At 39.5% G+C, this 20,079-nt stretch overlaps 1 protein-coding gene across 1 annotated transcript in view; it reads left to right on the plus strand.

The window, feature by feature from the left end:
* POLR3B (RNA polymerase III subunit B) overlaps window positions 1–20,079 on the plus strand; it is a 1,087,861-nt gene that overhangs the window by 214,181 nt on the left and 853,601 nt on the right. The window contains exon 5 of the mRNA XM_085652533.1: window positions 6,604–6,679. Within this exon, the coding sequence (XP_085508659.1) occupies window positions 6,604–6,679 (76 nt within the window). The remainder of the gene's footprint in view (window positions 1–6,603; window positions 6,680–20,079) is intronic.

The raw sequence follows: 20,079 nt of genomic DNA on the forward strand, positions 1-20,079 counted from the left end.
CACTAATTTTATGTACTCATAGGGTCTATTATGGCCTCTATTAGGTGCAATGTTTCTGCTTTTTAATCACCCTTCTACCAAACCCTCCCTCATATAAAAAAGAACCCTTTGGAGAGGTAGAGTTATCTACCCTTTAAATGTTTACCACACCTCCTATGTTTCTTTTACTCCCTGTCAGGAAATCTTGCATAAGCTCCTGTAGATCCGCTGGACAAAAGGGTATCTTGTGATAAAGTAATGGAGAGTGGCCCCAGACCTCTTAATCCCCTCCAGTTACCTAGAGCCATCCAAAGGTCCAGTATAATCACTCTATTCTTGGATCTCATCGGCCCTCTTTGCCATTAAATGACCAGGGAGTGTGTTAAAAGTGGCTGTTCTATCCCCTAACACAAGACTATTGTTTTTGATGCCATGAAAACACATGTGAGACAACCTTTCCAATAATAGCCACACATTTATATCTGAAAGAGTGCAGTGAGACAGCAGTTCTTGATGGTTCTACTCCACCACTAAACATGCTCTTTTATGTCCATGGCAGTTTGCTTAGACTGGGCATTCAAGGCTCCACAGCCAAGATCAATCTTTTGGTGCTTCTGATTGCCGATTTCAGTATTCCCATTAGCCCCCTTTTAAATCTGTGTAGCTCTCTCATTCTTATTATGGGATTATTATGTTACCCAATGGTGAGATTGCAAACTCCTCATAAATAGTTAAGTAAAGTGTATTGGGAACTGGTAGCTCTTATGCATTAATGGATCTTAGTCAACATGCTCCACTCTTCATGTATGCCATGGCTGGCCTAGCCTGTTTCCATTTGTTCTGCTAAAATGTGGATTGGAACTTTTACTGTCATGCTCATCAATTTAATTTTCTTTACATCATGACGAATTTATCCAGCCATCCAGACCAGGAGTAGCTGGCCAGTCCTTCCGGAGTCTCCCAAGATTTGGCTGCGGGTATTGCCACCATACAGTGATCAACACTCAGCTCAGACTCCTTCTTGGATGCTCTTAGCACCCCCTGTGTCCACTCCTTTGGTCGCAAAGCAGTTCCCAGATTCCTCATTGCAGACCCTGAGAATATGGAGCTAATATAATCAACAATCATCGCAATTCAACTGGCAAGCTAGTCCCAATCTAGCAACCAGTTGTAACATCATTCTCTGCTAAATCAGTTTACCGAGGGATGAACAATTCACAAGGCCTTCGCTTCACAATAATGGTCACCTAGAGATGCGGGATACTGATAAAAATGCTAGTCCAGAGCTCAGTAGTGGTGACCATAAGGACCTGCACACAACCAGGTACTTATAGTATTGTCATTGCCAAGATCTTGAGACCCCATCACCCCTAATGTATAATTAGGAAATCTGTTACTTTGCTGGCTGAGACAGCACTCTCACTAAAAGTGTCACTAGTCATGCAAAGTCATCTCAAGTAGGCTCAGGAGATCTGGAGGGAACCTGCCTCCTAGCTTACCATCTAAAAGTCTCTATTTATTTATTGTTCTTATATAGAGCACTTGGACTATAGGAAATTAGGGTGCTTCACATAAAACTTGATAATACCTACAAAAAAACTTGTCTATGTTTAACAATCAGTAGCATACAAAGTAGAATACTTTAAATTATTTTATTGAAAACACAGCGAGTTTGTATCCGATGTATTAGGGGCTTGTTAAGGAACTGGCAAGAGGGGTGACTTTTGAGGTACTTCTGGAAGAGAAAAGGGCAGGAGTGACTGCTGTCCTCTTGCTGGTTTTAGAAATACCCAAAACGAAAACTTGGTTGCCTTCGGGGACTTATAATGTGTATGATGTGAGCCCGAAATTAATCCACTTCTCAACGGTATCAGTTATCTCATATTTGCATTACATTGATAGTATTGCCAAAAAAATAAATGACACGTCATCCTAATAGTTGGAAATCTTGTACTTGGAATGATTTGCACCCAATTATATATTAGCAGAATATAAACACTAAAAGTTACTGATGGGTGCTACAAATGTGCAGAAGTGAAAGCGGCTCAGTGTTTGTGGTGGATCACTCATGCATTGTAGCACAAGGGAAGTAAATGCCCATAACAGTAGCTGTAACTGGGCATTTATGAACCGTTAATGGCAATGGCTATTCCCTCTGGCTGTAATAGATAAGTAATGTAAGCTGTCCATGTAGTATATGTCCCTTTTTCAACCCCTTGAAGAGACTTACTGGGAGTGGTAGGCAAACTGTACAAGGGTTAACAATGGGTTGTTCTGGGCAAACTTTAGACACTAAAGGGAGTCAAAAGGATGACTGCTGCTTTGGAATGTTGGATGGGCTGCTAGGGCACAAGCATTCTGGAGAGTGAGACCCTGGTGAGTAGGGAGGCGTCCAGCAATTTTCTGTCCCAGGTATGGAAATCAGAAGGTACATTGGCTTGTGTCTCGGTGGGTCAGGGGATGGCAAAAAAAAAAAAGGACAAAAGTAACTTTCATCAACCGGTAGACACTTGTAATGACTGATACCTCAAATGCTGCATCCAGCCTACAATGGGCTTGAAAAGGAGAAAAAAAAACAGTGCATCTTCTGCTGATCTATGGTGGATAAGGTGGGCACATGGTATCATAGCGTCCCAGTGTAAGTGCCTGCATTAGAAGCACCCTGTCTTATGTGGAAGAAAATAGAAGAGAAGAGATTAACATTTTGAAGACCTCATTAGAAAATCATTCCAAAATTTAAAAGAAATGTGTCTAGTTATAACAAAATGTGAAAGTGTCACAATTTATTACAGGATCGCTCTCAGGAAGAAGAATAACTAGGAAAGAAACAGATTGACGTTATGAAAAAGTACAAAAAGACGGGTTATTTTTTCAGAGAGCTCAAATAGTTTGAAAGAACAAGATGGAGAACTGCCAGGGACATCTACACTAGCAGTAGAAGTAGATAGTTTTCAAGCTAATGAATACTATAGCAAAATAAGTTTCTTTTAGAGACAGGCAACCGAGGCCCTGAGAGGAAGTGAAGACTAGGAACCAACAAGGGAAGGATTGAGACCAAGACTGGATCGAAACTGGACTTAAATACAAATGTAAAAGCACAAATAATAAATCTGTCTAGCAAAATGTAACATGTTGAAGTAATGAAGGTTCCTGAGACGGGATTGTTCTGTAGTGCAGTTTCAAACCCATTTAGAGATAAAAAAATTGTTCAGGAAAAGATGTTTAAAGTGTTTTTTTTAACTCTATTTATTGTTTTAGGGGCAAAGACATACGTATGTTTGTGTTGTTATCGACTTAAGAGCTATATCTAGATTCTATTCCCCCAAACCAAAATCTGTGTTAAATTATAAGGGAAGATGAGTAAGCCATATAAAATTTAGTTACAGTGTACCGAAAACAGAATATGAAACCCTAAAATCTATACAGCAAAATATAGATTTAACAGATGAATAGGTACTTAAAGGTGGAATCTGGGCCTTGTAGACGACCTTAAATATGAAGAATAAGTTATCAAATTGTTACAGGATACACATAATAATACACTACTTAGACAAAGATCCAAAAACAAGAATGAAAAAACTAATTGAAGATCTAGTAGTCGGTAACAGACAATGAATGGGTTGGTGAAAAAAACGGAGAATTCCTCCCAAATAAAAAGCCACTAATTCCAAAAATATATGCCCTACATAAGGTACATAAAAATAATCCCCCCTTACTGCTCAGTAGTGTCGGGTATAAATTAATGACCAGAACTTTTGAAATAATATAAAGATTTTATTTTAGAATGTGAAAAATTGGTTTTAATGGAAAAAAATTTATGTTTAATAATAGCAACAATAAATAAAGGAACACGCATGGGTGCTACCTTTGCCCCCAGCGTAGCTCAACTTTATGTTGCAGTTTTGTAATATATCTAGCATTACTCCAATTCTTTTGACAAATCCATAAAAATGGCATTGGGTTCATAAATGATATTGTCTTAATTTTTTTGTAAATTTTAAATTAAATAAAGTTTGCAATGTATTGAATTTTTGTACTTTCGAATACCGAAAATTGCTTTTTATACAAAGGAAACTGACTGTAACACGTTACTCCAGTTTGGTAGAGTCCGTAAACATAGTCTTAGATTAAATTTACCCTATGTTCAATTTCTACATATTTGTTAGAATTGGTCAGTGAGGGAGGAGTATGAAAACGCACAGAGATACTGACAATCATACTAATCTTTAGAATCTAACATAAAAATATGGTGAGGATAGCTTAGAAAAAGCTAAACTTCAACTTGGAGAACACCTACTGGAACCACAAAGCAAAGAAGTGAAAGACAGATAAAGCATTGTAGCAGTTTTTACATTTAGTCGTTTTACGTAACAATATCCTTAATGTTGATAACACATTCCTCAATACTGAAATGTGGGGTCTAGGGCGGATAAAAGACCATAGAAAATATGGCGCCTGTAGTGCAGAGTGTAGAGCAAAACTACTTTATAACATAAAAGGCGAAATTCCCCATTCAATTTGCTCCCTAATAAAGAGTTGACCAAATACTGTAAACAAAAATGGGATACTATAATAAAAAGGTCACAGGCCTCTTCAATATATCAAGCTTCAAATAAAAATACGTTTTTTTAAAGAAGCAATGTCTCCGTTATTAATGTTGGGTAAGACGATAATCGGATTACCTGGATTGATGTTATATTTAATACATTAGATTTAATAAAAGGTTAACAGAATAAACAATTTCCTTTAATGTACAGGTTCCATTTAGTGTGTTTATCTAAAAATGGGGTCTTCTTGATGATATGAAAATGTATCTACCAGCTGCAATATCATTGGAAAAAAAGACAGAAAAGCAGTGCATGCAGATGCAACAATGAAATGAGGTTCAGCGACAAGATAAGAGTATTATCTCTGCTGCGCACCTATAAAATAATTAAATAGAGACCTGAATGTGATTCTTAATCACTATTAGTGACTTCCTGAATGTCATATACAAAAGGGAGTTGGGAATAAAATTATTTCTTGAAAACCTTACCGGGAGGCGAACTCCATGCCTAAAATGAAGAGCAGTACTACTAACACTTTTCTTAATATACATTATAACTCATATAAATGTTGACATGTCCCATTTTCAGCCTCTGTAGTAAAAAAGTGGTATTGAAAAATGACAGTTGAAATCATAAAATAAAGACTGAAGGAATGGATGCGGTTACCCAGGTAACTCGTCAATCATTACAGTGAAATGATGAATCATTGACTAATTGACTTAATATATAAATCTAGAAATCTAAAATCGTAAACCGATTTAAATAGTCGACTTTACTTTGAAAAATAATTATAGACCTATTCATTGTAACTTAGTCTATACTAAATCCTAAAGTTGATCTTATTTATTAAGGCTATCTTACCTTAAAATTGTGTTCACTTCTAATGAACTAAATAGAAGTTGCTGAACGCAAGAATGATTACATCTCTTATGGGACTATGTTGGTTTATAGGTTGGTCACTCTCAGTGGCAAAATAGTTTGATCTAATACCTCATCAGACTAGAAGTTGCAATAGTCTTTGTGTTTGTGCATCTGTTTTTAGGGTAGTTGGATGGTTACAACCCCATTTTCATGAAACACTGAATCTATAAAATTTAGTGACATAACCCAGAACCTTGATTAAAACAAGGATTGTAAGGTGACTGAGAAATTAGAAAGAAAATTAATAATATTTTTTAATGATAAGAGATTACTTAATTTTATTATTGTAAATTTTCAGAAGCGTCCGTTTGGATGAATATTGTAAAAACATATACAGCCACACTAATATGTAATGATCCAATGACGTCTATGACAAAAAACACCAAAAATGATGTGTACTTGGTCGATAACTTCTTAAAATATTAGCTGAACGAAGAGAAGTTGGTATACTTAAATGCATAATTGATAATGAAATAAAATATAACATTATCTTTAGAAGTTTTACTTCAAGTCTGTTGGATGGAAGATGAGTGGTTAGTATGCTTGGATAGGAGTTTTTAATGCTTATTATATTTTTACTTGAGACCAGTTTTCTACGGATGTTTCCTTTATGATGAAAATCATTGAAATTGATTTAGATATTGTCTGATATATATTGATAAATTAATGTGAACTGCAACTTAAAAATATGATGAATAGGGAATCTCTTATTAAATCTAGAGTCAAATAGTGGTAAAAGGTTGTTATCAATTTCATGTCATAATTTCCTTAAAGTTGTAATGTACCCCTATTGCGATTATGTCTACCCTATTTATAAAACCATGCTACTTGGTTGGTCATGATTTTTAGAGGCAGTAACAAAAACGATACATAGGAGAAAGCGAGCTGTGAATGCAGTAGAGAAAAGTCTATCAAAGTAAAATAGGGATAAATCAATAAAAAGTGTAAGAAACCCTTTAGTAAACACTTTAATTTATATAGTAATAGTTAATTTATGATTACGCATTAATATTTTTGTTTTTTTGTTAGGAATTTATTGTATGTCTGTGGTAAGACTGTCATAACACCTTGTAGAATTTTTTATTCTGGAGCACATATTACTATTTTAATCGATCATTTAATTAAGGTTTAAGTTCAGTTTTGTTTTATATTACAGATATCTCAACATATATGTTGGTGTACCAGATGTTGAAGAAAGCTTTAATGTTACAAGACCAGTAGCGCCTCATGAGGTGAAATTTTGAATATCTGATTTCTTCACATGCTTCAACAGTGCATTTCTTGCTAGTTTCCTGCTCAACCACATCTAGGTTCTGAGCATCCAAGGTTAAACCAGATCATCCCATCTTCTTGTTCCCACTATTCATTGTTACGTAGTCTAGTTGTGAGTTGAGCAGACCTCGTCCTTTCATCAGCAACTGTGTCTTCACAGGTAATGGTCCCTCCTGCTCTTTTCAGGTGCAATATAAACCGATTTGAAGTAGCAACGTGGAGACAGCTCCTGTGGTTAGAGGTGTGCCCAGAAATGAGATTTATTGGTGGCTGTGCCCAATTAACTGAATAGTAATCCATATTGACATACCAAAGGTGAATTTAAAGTTTTGTGCCAAGGTACCATTGAAAATGTGAATGCTGGGATAACTGAATGATGTATAATATTAAAGTGTACTTAAGGGCTTTAAACAAATGAATATGCTAGAGTTATCTGAGCAGGTTATGTTAATTATTTATGACACTTTATGTTATCCAAATTGGAGAAAAAGAAATGTTACATTAGTAGGGGGTATTGTTAGTACAACCTGTAGTGTCAGTACAAAGTAATATATTGAAAAATAGGAATATACATAAATACTAAGTCCCAAAGTTGAGACGTTTCCAATATAATGTGTACATTGAAACTCAACTCCTGGGTTTACATAGGTGCTCCATTTTGTCAATTTTATGTTTTGCCTACAGATCACATGCACTGTGCTGAGAGAAATATTCCTTATAATTTTGCAGGTTACAGCCCACCCACAGAAAACCATGAGTTGATTTTGTTTGCAATTTTTTAATTGCTTAGCTCTTGTAGGCTTCGCTTCCTTTTTTTAGGTCTCGCCTAGCGTTGCAGCGCATTTTTAGGTCTCGCCTAGCGTTGCAGCGCATGCGCTGCTCTCTCTGCGAGCTGCTCTCTCTGCGAGATCTATTGTCGTCTGGTTGCTTTCGGCAGTGGAGTCAAAGCTCCACCCATGCTTTTCATTGGCGCGCATCACACTTTATGTTAAACGCTTGCTTTTTATTTGGAGTGAGGCTTGTTTGTTCCCTCCCTGTCTCCTTTGCAGCTCGCCCACCCCGACTGGATATTTTGCTGGCGCACGGCGTCTCTTTTGCTCGCGCACGGAGTCTATTCCGTCTTGTTCTTTCCTCCGTTGTGCGCTCTTATGTAATGTCGGTTGTCCCGAAAAAAAATGCTTAGTATGGCTGTTCCACAAGAAATGTAATTTTGATGAAGTAGGGAAATGGGAAAGCTAAATAAAATCTTATCTTTCAGTGGTACTTAATGACAACTGGTGGACATCTTAGAATGATGTGAGGTCAGCGATTACTAAATAATTTTTGTCTGCTAGAATACAGTACAGCTATGCCATCCTCAATTTTGCAACAGACTCGAGCTGCATATTACCGTTGAATGTGAAATAAATTTGCATGTAACCTCAAAAACGGTTCTGTCGGGGAAGTTTCAATTGCTTTTGGGTGTTCACAGTATAAATACATTACATGTAACACATATCCATAAGTAAATATAACAAAACACACCCAAGCTAAATTTTTCAATCAGTATTATTTTTAGAAAAAAGGAAATGACAAATAAACAAGGCTACAGTTATACAATTGACAGATTTGTGAAGAAAGAGTGACATGTAGTGGTAAGTACAGACGATACACTGTAGTATGATAGAGAAATCACAAAAAGGTTATTTTAGGGGGGATACAAATTTTGATTATGTCCATATGATTGATCACATATGCTTCATCATCATGTGTAAGTTAATTTTTGAACTGAAGCGTTGTGTAGACTCATAGTATGCGTCGACGTTTCGACCCTATGTAAAGCGCAATATTTAATACGCGTCACGCCGGGTCTTCCTCGGGACAGGGGGGTAGGTGTGTAGCCTATGGAATAAAATGAAAAGCTGATTTGGGGGTGTGTGTTTAAAAGAACAGAAAATAAATGGATGTTCCATTAGGTAGTGGTGCTTACCCTGAGCAGAGGGTCATGAATCACTGCGCATGCGTTGGGTTTCTTAGTCCAGCAAAAAACGATTTAGACCTATGGGGTGATAATATGGTTTATAGAACTCCCAAGGTTGTGATAGCTTAAAGCGCAAGTTAATCACGGAGCTGTGAAACATGGTATTTATTGAGACAAGCCTTAAATGAAAGCAAGTCACAACGGTAAACAATTCTGGCATTTATTTAACCAAACCAACAAGGAATGGAAATATATAATTAATCATTTACTGAAAATGCCAAGGTTAAGTCTAATTAGAGGTGAAGACCTCCGCGCATAGGCAATGCTATTCAAAGTTATTTAAACATGTTGAAAATCCTGGGGCAAGCCTTAAAATGAAAGCAAGTCACAGCGATAAACACTTCTGGCATTTATTTAGCCAAACCATAAAATAACGAAGGCTAATTAATCATTACTACAGAAGCGGAGGTTAAAGAGGAGGTCAGTCTATTTAAAAGTGAAAATTCGAGCATAGACAGTGCTTTTCAAAGTTAATGAGACGTACCTCAAAAGATATAAGAATCTTGGAGGTCAGGGAATAATTTCCAAGGGTTAATCTTTATGAGCCAGTCGGATGATTTACTGCAACATAAGTGAAAAGGAAGGTTTTAAGAAGCGAAGAGCTTCTAGAGGTGGGCTAATCAAAAGATAAGAGCACTTTAAAATGTGAGCTTACCACGATCTGGTGGATGCACGTCTCTTCCAGTTCTCAGTCTGATGCAGTACTGAGGCTGGAGACAAAGGCCTGTATTTAATGACAGATTGACGTGCCTGCAACGTGCACGTTATCCCGTGACGGTGAGAGCAGGAAAAGACAACACCTGTGCTCTGTTACCCTGGAGTCAAGGGATGTGGTGTAAATTCTGAATGGTGCATGTGAAATGCTCACACATGCTCAATTAAGCAGGAGTCAAGGGATGTTGTGTAAATTAAATAGTGTATGTTTAAGTGCAGGCATGATAATCAACGTCAAGCTCACTATTCAATATCACAATGACATGTGTTTAACAATGGTTTAACACAGATGAAAATTATGTCAACAATTTAAATACAGTCCTGCCAAACATTGAGAATAACATCATTGTTCAATATATGAGTAAAACATTTAGCATAGTGACATGTTTAAACAGATGAGAAAACATTTCAACAACTTAAATAGAGTTCTGCCAAACATTGGACATAATTAATCTAAAAAAAAAAAAAAAAAAAAAAAAAAAAAAAAAAAGGCAATTCAATTAAGTAGTTCAGCGGAATGTGTGATTACATGGCAATTCTATTTCGTGACAACAGACTAAGGCAATTACGTAGAGGAATTGCGTATATGTACATCATGGCACATGGAAAGTGGACTAGAGACCTTAGTCGAAATTGCGCAATTTACAAAAATGAATCAGATTCGCCTGTTGTTTTCTAGAGAGCTAGCATGTTGGTAGATAGAGTGAACCCGGTTGGATATAAGGTTCTACAGTCTTATCATTTGCTTGTATGTCTCCTCCTGTTCGTTCAACCCAGTTTTGACTGAGTCTAGCAGGTGGATCCATCTGCATTCTTTGAAATTAAGTTGTTGGAGTATGCTGCCACCCCTGGGATGTACTGTGGCCTTTTCAATTACCCACCATTGTAGGTCATCTGCAGTGTGGTCATTTGTGGTGAAATGGTCAACCAGGGGACAACAACTTAATCTACCACCACTAATGGGACATTTCAAGTGTAGTGCTTGCAAGGCCTGTGAATTTACACTAACGGGTACTGCCTTTCAACACCTGGGAAAGACATATCACTTGCGACATCACAGTAACTGTAATAGTCACAATGTGATTTATGCCATTAAATGCCCCTGTGAAAAAATTTACGTGGGTCAAACAACTCAAAAAGTAAAGACCAGGATCCTGCAGCATCAAAGTAGAATCCGATGCAATGTCCAGGGAGCTCCCCTGGTTGACCATTTCACCACAAATGACCACACTGCAGATGACCTACAATGGTGGGTAATTGAAAAGGCCACAGTACATCCCAGGGGTGGCAGCATACTCCAACAACTTAATTTCAAAGAATGCAGATGGATCCACCTGCTAGACTCAGTCAAAACTGGGTTGAACGAACAGGAGGAGACATACAAGCAAATGATAAGACTGTAGAACCTTATATCCAACCGGGTTCACTCTATCTACCAACATGCTAGCTCTCTAGAAAACAACAGGCGAATCTGATTCATTTTTGTAAATTGCGCAATTTCGACTAAGGTCTCTAGTCCACTTTCCATGTGCCATGATGTACATATACGCAATTCCTCTACGTAATTGCCTTAGTCTGTTGTCACGAAATAGAATTGCCATGTAATCACACATTCCGCTGAACTACTTAATTGAATTGCCTTTTTTTTTTTTTTTTTTTTTTTTTTTTTTTTTTTTTAGATTAATTATGTCCAATGTTTGGCAGAACTCTATTTAAGTTGTTGAAATGTTTTCTCATCTGTTTAAACATGTCACTATGCTAAATGTTTTACTCATATATTGAACAATGATGTTATTCTCAATGTTTGGCAGGACTGTATTTAAATTGTTGACATAATTTTCATCTGTGTTAAACCATTGTTAAACACATGTCATTGTGATATTGAATAGTGAGCTTGACGTTGATTATCATGCCTGCACTTAAACATACACTATTTAATTTACACAACATCCCTTGACTCCTGCTTAATTGAGCATGTGTGAGCATTTCACATGCACCATTCAGAATTTACACCACATCCCTTGACTCCAGGGTAACAGAGCACAGGTGTTGTCTTTTCCTGCTCTCACCGTCACGGGATAACGTGCACGTTGCAGGCACGTCAATCTGTCATTAAATACAGGCCTTTGTCTCCAGCCTCAGTACTGCATCAGACTGAGAACTGGAAGAGACGTGCATCCACCAGATCGTGGTAAGCTCACATTTTAAAGTGCTCTTATCTTTTGATTAGCCCACCTCTAGAAGCTCTTCGCTTCTTAAAACCTTCCTTTTCACTTATGTTGCAGTAAATCATCCGACTGGCTCATAAAGATTAACCCTTGGAAATTATTCCCTGACCTCCAAGATTCTTATATCTTTTGAGGTACGTCTCATTAACTTTGAAAAGCACTGTCTATGCTCGAATTTTCACTTTTAAATAGACTGACCTCCTCTTTAACCTCCGCTTCTGTAGTAATGATTAATTAGCCTTCGTTATTTTATGGTTTGGCTAAATAAATGCCAGAAGTGTTTATCGCTGTGACTTGCTTTCATTTTAAGGCTTGCCCCAGGATTTTCAACATGTTTAAATAACTTTGAATAGCATTGCCTATGCGCGGAGGTCTTCACCTCTAATTAGACTTAACCTTGGCATTTTCAGTAAATGATTAATTATATATTTCCATTCCTTGTTGGTTTGGTTAAATAAATGCCAGAATTGTTTACCGTTGTGACTTGCTTTCATTTAAGGCTTGTCTCAATAAATACCATGTTTCACAGCTCCGTGATTAACTTGCGCTTTAAGCTATCACAACCTTGGGAGTTCTATAAACCATATTATCACCCCATAGGTCTAAATCGTTTTTTGCTGGACTAAGAAACCCAACGCATGCGCAGTGATTCATGACCCTCTGCTCAGGGTAAGCACCACTACCTAATGGAACATCCATTTATTTTCTGTTCTTTTAAACACACACCCCCAAATCAGCTTTTCATTTTATTCCATAGGCTACACACCTACCCCCCTGTCCCGAGGAAGACCCGGCGTGACGCGTATTAAATATTGCGCTTTACATAGGGTCGAAACGTCGACGCATACTATGAGTCTACACAACGCTTCAGTTCAAAAATTAACTTACACATGATGATGAAGCATATGTGATCAATCATATGGACATAATCAAAATTTGTATCCCCCCTAAAATAACCTTTTTGTGATTTCTCTATCATACTACAGTGTATCGTCTGTACTTACCACTACATGTCACTCTTTCTTCACAAATCTGTCAATTGTATAACTGTAGCCTTGTTTATTTGTCATTTCCTTTTTTCTAAAAATAATACTGATTGAAAAATTTAGCTTGGGTGTGTTTTGTTATATTTACTTATGGATATGTGTTACATGTAATGTATTTATACTGTGAACACCCAAAAGCAATTGAAACTTCCCCGACAGAACCATTGTATTCATATAATACGTATACCCAGGTTCTGAGGGACACCGGGTCACCCCATTATTTTTTGTAAATGTAACCTCAAAAACAGCATCTTTGTGTCCGTACTCTATGTTTTTGAATGAGATTCGTTGGCTGCGGTGGGGACTGAGCTTGCATGCGCTGAGCGAATCCATGGCTGCCTCCACGTGAACGTCTTGCATGGCCACTTGTACTCGTCTTTTTTAAAAGCTGCTTCGGCGGCTTGCAATGGGGAAGATTCGGAGCCGCAAGTTCCGTAACAGGGCTGGCTTTTCACCACTTGGAACCTCTGAACGAGAGGACTGTGAAGCAGGACCCATGGAGTGTGAGAACAGAGACCACATAGGAGCATCAGAACTTCTGGAAAAAGTTAGTTCTTGTTGTACATAACCGTGCTTTTGTAGGAAGCGATTGGAGCAGCAGTAGGGGTGCGGGATGAGGTGAGTGACTCCTAAGGAAAGCTGGCAGTGGGGCGGGAAGACTCAGGATCTATTGTAGTAGACAACAGTTGAAGAACATTATATACAAGCGTTTTGCGAAGCCAATAGATCTGCCCTTTTATGACTGATACAACCTCTCAGTGACTTTCACACATACCTGTGTCACTGCTCTTATAACACCGTTGAACACACATTGTTTTTACACACACAAACACGGCAAAATGTGGCAATGATGCTGGTGACCGTTGTAGTGTTGCTTGAAGTAGTAGTGGTCTTGGGGTGGCACTCGTATTAGTGATGATAATGTTAGCATGAGTACCACTGAGTTGTGTAACAATAAACATTCCTTAACCAGCTGTACCTATATTATAGTGGTAATGTGGCCATGATGCTGGTGGTAGTGATGTTGGTAATGGCGGAGATGATAGTGTGGTGTTTGTGGTAATGGTTATACTGGTGGCAGTAGTGCTACTGATAATGTTGGTGGTAGTCATAGTGGTGGTAATTATGGTGTGGTAATTGTCAGTGACGTTGCCCTTGAAAATGTTAGTAATGCTGGTGATAGTGATGATGTTGGAGGCGGTGATAGTTGAGAGGTTATAATGGTGGTGGTGATAGTGGGGCAATAGTGATATCGGTGAGGCTGATATTTGCAATGGTTGTGTTGTTAATGGTGTTGGTAGCAGTAATGGTGGTGGTGATAATGGCAGTGGGTGGAAATGATTGTGGACATAACAATGGTGGTGGTAATTTATCGTTGCTGGCAGTAGTGGCCACGTCCATATCTTTTACGTTAGAAACGCTTGAATTGATTGCATTTCTCCTCAACCGTAGCAGCTATGAGGTGTGTGTTGTGATGTCTATTATTGCAGCTGTGTTTTTCCACATTCATAGAAGAGCCTGTCATCGTAATCTCACTTTTGTTCCATAATACCGATTCACTAAGGGTGGCATTTCCCCTAATGTATATGCATTTATTTTTCTTCAGTATTTCTTTTGCATCAATAATATAAAAACTAAAGTGATCTACAACGAAGAAATAGTTAAAATAAGAGTGTCACAGAAGGGACAAAGGAAAAAGGTTTTAATACTTAAAAAGTCATTAAACACTAGTTCATTTTCAGACATTTTATCTGTTGAACCAATTTAAATACTTTTTCAAAAGACTGAATTAGGTTTCAGGGGTGTTGAATTTTCCTTCTACTACATGTGGCTGTAGGAAAGCTTTCTGCTAGGGACATCTGCATTTATTAACACTCAATATGGCACCAGCAGGAAACGATGTTCTCTGCCCTCCACTTTCAGAAGATCAGGCTCACTTTGTAATTTGTGTCTGGAAATGGAAGTCTTGGGTAACTTTCCCGCTAAACAGTCAAAGAAGCGCTATGAACACATTTGTATACAAAACAAGGAAAGGCCAATGATTTTATTAACCCCTTCGTTGCATTCGTCGGCCAACGGCCGTCGCAAGCACTACCTCGGTAGTGCTGCGCACGTCAGTTGGCCGACGCGGCCCTGCCCACTCAGTAGAACGCCCGCACCGCGTAACGGGTCAAGTTTCAAGTGTCAGTGAAAATGTGTGAATAACAGAAGAGATCTCATAGGCGATACATTTGGAATTAGAGGTAAAATTTCCTCTTGCGCTTTTAAGTTAACTCCTAATGAGAAACTCTGGAAAATAACTATTAATGAGTTGTGATATTTGGTTTTGGTAAACCTGACCCGAATAGAGGGAGGTCTGTTTTGAATTGTAATACATTCTGTCAGCCTTGTCACTGTCACAGCTTCAAAAGGTAGAAACAATTAAGCGGGACTGAATAAACCTCCTTCTGCTGTTATGTTGCTATGCTTCCCACAGTAGCTTTTTATTCCCACAGAGTGCGTGTTTGTAACATTCAAAAGATGCTCTGAAAGAAATGTTTAGGGCAGATAACAGCAAGTGGGAATGAGACATAGAGCAGGTACAGCTTCTAGGGTAGCTAGCAACGGCTACTTACTAGAATTGAAGAACTGATTGAGAAGGCAATGGCCTGTCTTGTGTTTCTTGCTGTCTAAGGTCCTGTAACAGCAGGAAAATGAACGTCTGCAAAGCATTGTAGGAGCTGATAAATGTGGCGGACATGGGAGTTTCCCTCAAGTGAGATGAGAATTGGGATGCACACCACATACACTCCGTAACACATGGATAAAAAACATTGTCATTTACAACGCCATTTACAACGCCAATAGCTCAATCTTAAGTGCGAGACCTGCTGCATTTCCAATGCTTGTTATGTCTTGGCTGTAGACAGCGCACATGCACTGTCTCAAAGAGACATGCTGAATATAATTTTGTGGGCTTCAGCCCGCCCCTAGGCTTGCCATTTGCTGGCTCCCACGTCGCTTCATTATTTCTTCTCCCCATTGGTCCGTGGAATGCATGCGTCATGCCTCTTCCCTACTTTAGCCCTACCTGAGAGCAGCGACCAAGTACTGCTAAACATATGCAGCAGCCATTTTAACACATTGTTTCGGGACTACTTTTTAAATTTCTTTACAAGCACATTTCACAAGCGCTACTGTTTTTATTCACACTGAGAAGCGTGAAATCATGGTTTGTGACGCTGCTTATACGCAAAACGAAGTAATGTAAACAGCTGATTACTATTACATATTAATGGCATGAAGGCATGCTCTAAACGCCAGGTGCTGTTCAGAGCATGCTCAGTAACCACGGCGCATGTGCACGCACCCTCACCCGGACTTGCTCAGCCCCTGCACGCTGCTTCATTTCTTTCGCCGCTTCTTCCTGTCCTCTGCCTACCCCCCCCAATCCCCCCCTCTCCGCAACAACTTCAAAATATCACTTCAGGTGCTCTGCCATAGACTGCACGATGGCTGCAGCTTTCCCACTGGCACTCACCATGCTGCAGAGGTCCGGATATACGCAATGCACATGCCACCAGAGGGAAATAAGTAATTCGAAAGCATCTTAACCATGATGAGGAAGAGTTGACATTAAACACAGCAGCAAACGCTTCAGGCACAGTAGGGGTGTAACCCTTAGCAACATCGAAGTGCAGTACCCATGGCTGCAGCAACTGCACCGAAACAAGGGAAAGCATTTCACAACGTATTAAGGTAGATTTAAAAATAAAATAAAAAAATTATTTTCAGATTAACTTGCATTTAAGTGTGGCATTTTTGAAGCAGGAGATTACTTAATGAAACTTGTACTGCCTTTTAAGTGTACTTACTTCCTAAATAGTCCATGTGTTGGCACAAACTCTTCCATAGCAGCAAAGGGAAGCTATGTTGTTGAGTGTCGATAACACTTATTCGATCTCATAAATAAAGCCACATGAATTTATTGAAGCTATTTAATTACTTCCTGGCAGATATGCCACCTTGTCATGTCTTTAAGAGTGCTTTTTACGAGTGCTACTGTTTTTACTCACGCCGTTCTCTGTTTCTTGCTTGTACCGCTGAATGTGGACATTTTTTTAGAGTAGCATTCATGATCTTAGGTCCGAGTGGATTGTCCCTCTCTGACACAAGGAGAGTTGTGGTTTTTGTAATGGCAACATTTTTGATGGCCCTCTTGATTAGATGTTCAAAGTGTATATTGTGAATGGGCGCTCCTATAATGTGTGATATGTGGCCAATGGGTGATCTCTCCCTTCTTTTTAATATTAACTAATGATTTTATATTTTACTTAGTGAAATGTATATTTTTATGCGTTTAGATGTATGCCTTTGTAAATGCTTTTGTTTGGTCCGGATTGCCAACCTTGGTTTATCTGCTTATTTAAAAACAAATGGTGCATGTGTTGATTTAGGAACCATTGTGCATGTATGGTAGCACATTCCTCTGAGAAGTTACTAAATGAGGGCAATGGCCAATTTAATGTTGTCGTATCATGTTGCCTATGGGACACCTGTTTATCATTGGAGGGCATCACAGTGTCTTTTTATAATGTCTTTTTTTATCATGATTGTTTTTATGTTATATGTGTAATATTGTGAGATGTACTTTGCGAGTGATTGAAATAAAGTTTGATGATGATTTTAGGTTTTTCGCTTGTTCACACGAGTCCTCAAATCATAACTTGTGGTATTTATAAAAAACAGAGTATAACATTTTAAAACCATTGTTACTGCTGGGCAATTACATTTTCTTAATTGTTTGGCTGTTTAGCTGGAATCTTGCCCAATCGTTTTTTATGCGTCCGGCCATAGGCTGATTTAGCTTTGGTTTGCTATTGAGGATAATGCTCCAAACAACATATATTGCGGAAATGAGGAGCTTCCTCCTCCTCCTTCATTCAAAGTTCAACACACTAGCTGTCCTCAGGTCATGGATTAACTTTCACATAATATTACTATGCAAACTTGCACACATAACACACAGACACCCCCTCAAAAGTAATAACATACACATTTGAAAACATGCACACATGAAAAACCGCAACCTCACAAACATACGGCTAAAAACATTCACAACACCAGAAGCTCGGAGCTAGGCCATTGCCGAGACTTATTGGCTATGCCAATGCTTGTTTATGTTAGCTCCTCCCTGAGACATGGACCGAGTGCGTGTTCTTCCTCGTCATTTTGCAATGCACTATTTTTGCTTTTATTTTATAAGCATTTCAGTATTATTCCCGGATGTACAATGTGCTTTCCTACTTTCAACACAGAAATACAGCTTATTATGTTGCTTTCACCCTATGTGCAATTGCTTTTGAAGTTTTAGTTACTTACATCCAAAACTGTGCTTTTCTATGCCACTCTTCCCTCCTCGACTCTACGCCACTTCATGCCTCTCTGCTCCTGCTTTACGCCACTCCTGCTTTACGCCACTCCTGCTTTACGCCACTCCTGCTTTACGCCACTCCTGCTTTACGCCACTCCTACTTTACGCCACTCCTACTTTATACCACTCCCCTCTTCTCCACTCTACACCACGACGCCCTACGCCACACTGCCCTACGCCACGCCACTCTACACCACTCCATGCCGTTCAAGGCTAAGGCGGAGGAGCGTTGCCCCACTGCTTTTAGCAGTGCAAAGAGGATGAAATTAAATGATAACACAGTTATTTTATTTTTACACAACGAAGCAGGTTTTGGGGCAGGGCTTGGCTGTCCTCTCAGCCAGCTGGGGGTAGAGGAAATATGTGCAATTAAGTGTGCTGACAGTTTAACCAGCCCTCTTGGGCCAGCCAGACCGTCGTGTGCACTTAGCATGCGCCCTACCCGGCTGTAATGCACAGCCTGGTGGGAAACACGCACAGGCTCCCAGTGCCTGTCGGAACGCCAAACCACAGCGCTCAGACCAATAACAAAGCTGCATTGCAGAGTTGTGATTGGCTAGGGAAGCCTGTTTGTGCTTCCTGTTCTGTCCGGACAAAGCGGACGAAAGATGATGATGGAGGAGTCGGCAGCCTTTAAATGTAAGTGAGGTTTATATTTTAACCACCGCTGCGTTACCACCCTCGTTAAGTACCAGCCGCCACTGTGCTCAACCCCACTCCTCTTGGCTCCATGCTGCTGTACTCTACTGTATGCCTCTCTAGTCTGTGTGACTGCACACCACTTCATGCTACTCCACTGTGCTCTACATCACTGTACTCTACACCACTGTACTATATGCCACTCGACTCTATGCCACCCCACTCTATTCCACACAGTGTCACTCTGTACCTGTCCACTCTATGCCACTCTACTCTACACTATGCCCCTCTACTCGGCGCCACCTCACTCTATGCTGCTCTACGCCACCTTCTACCAATCTAATCTATGCCACTCTACTCTACTCCATTCCATTCCTCTTCTCTGTGCTACTATACGCCACTGCATGCCACTCCACACAGTGCCACTCTAAGGCACTCTACACCACTCTATGCCACTCCACACTGCCATTCTGCGCCACTCAACTCTTTACCACTCTTCCACTCCGCTCTACACCACTTTGCCGCTCTACTTTACTCCATTCCGAACCACTCTACGCCACTCTACACTTCTCTGCGAAACTCTACATCACTCCAATCTACGCCACTCCACTCTGCAGCACCGTACTCCACTCTACATCACTACTCTGTGCCACTCTACTCCACACAATGCCACTGCAAGGCACTCTATGCCACTCCTGTGTGTGTGCTCTACTCTATGGCACTACGATACTCCACTCCACTGTATGCCAATTCACTTAACACATTGCCATTCTGCACCACTCCACTCTTTGCCCCTCTTCTCCATCAGTCAGTGCCACTCCACTCCTGTCTATACCATGCCAGTCTACCCCATTCCACTCTACTCCACACAATGCCACTCTCCTGCACTGAAAGTCACTCTACTCTGCGCCACTGTACGCCACTATTCCGCACCATTAACTTTTAGCCATGATGAACAGCGGCTACGCTGTTGTACAACATGGCTAAACATTGGCAAAGCCAGTAGCTCTCTTTAAAACTAGATCTATTGGCTTTGCCATTGCTTTTTATGTGCCACCCCTTGAAATCCCTAAGCCAAAAACACAGTTCACTCTTGCATTGTCCAGCACCTTCAGATCATTCTAAATACATAGCAAGTTGAAAAAGAAACAGTCACCTATCAACGTGTTGAATAGACAGAAGGTAGAGTAAGGGCTCTTCGAATATTCTTTGAAACCCTTTCTTGGGATACCGGGTCAGTAAAGATGCATGTTTCCTTTTATGGCTTTGCCCACATTCTCATCATCAGAAAACATTACTG

This window comes from Triturus cristatus, chromosome 4_1 (genome assembly GCF_964204655.1).
Source record: "Triturus cristatus chromosome 4_1, aTriCri1.1, whole genome shotgun sequence".
Classification (NCBI taxonomy): Eukaryota; Metazoa; Chordata; class Amphibia; order Caudata; family Salamandridae; genus Triturus; species Triturus cristatus.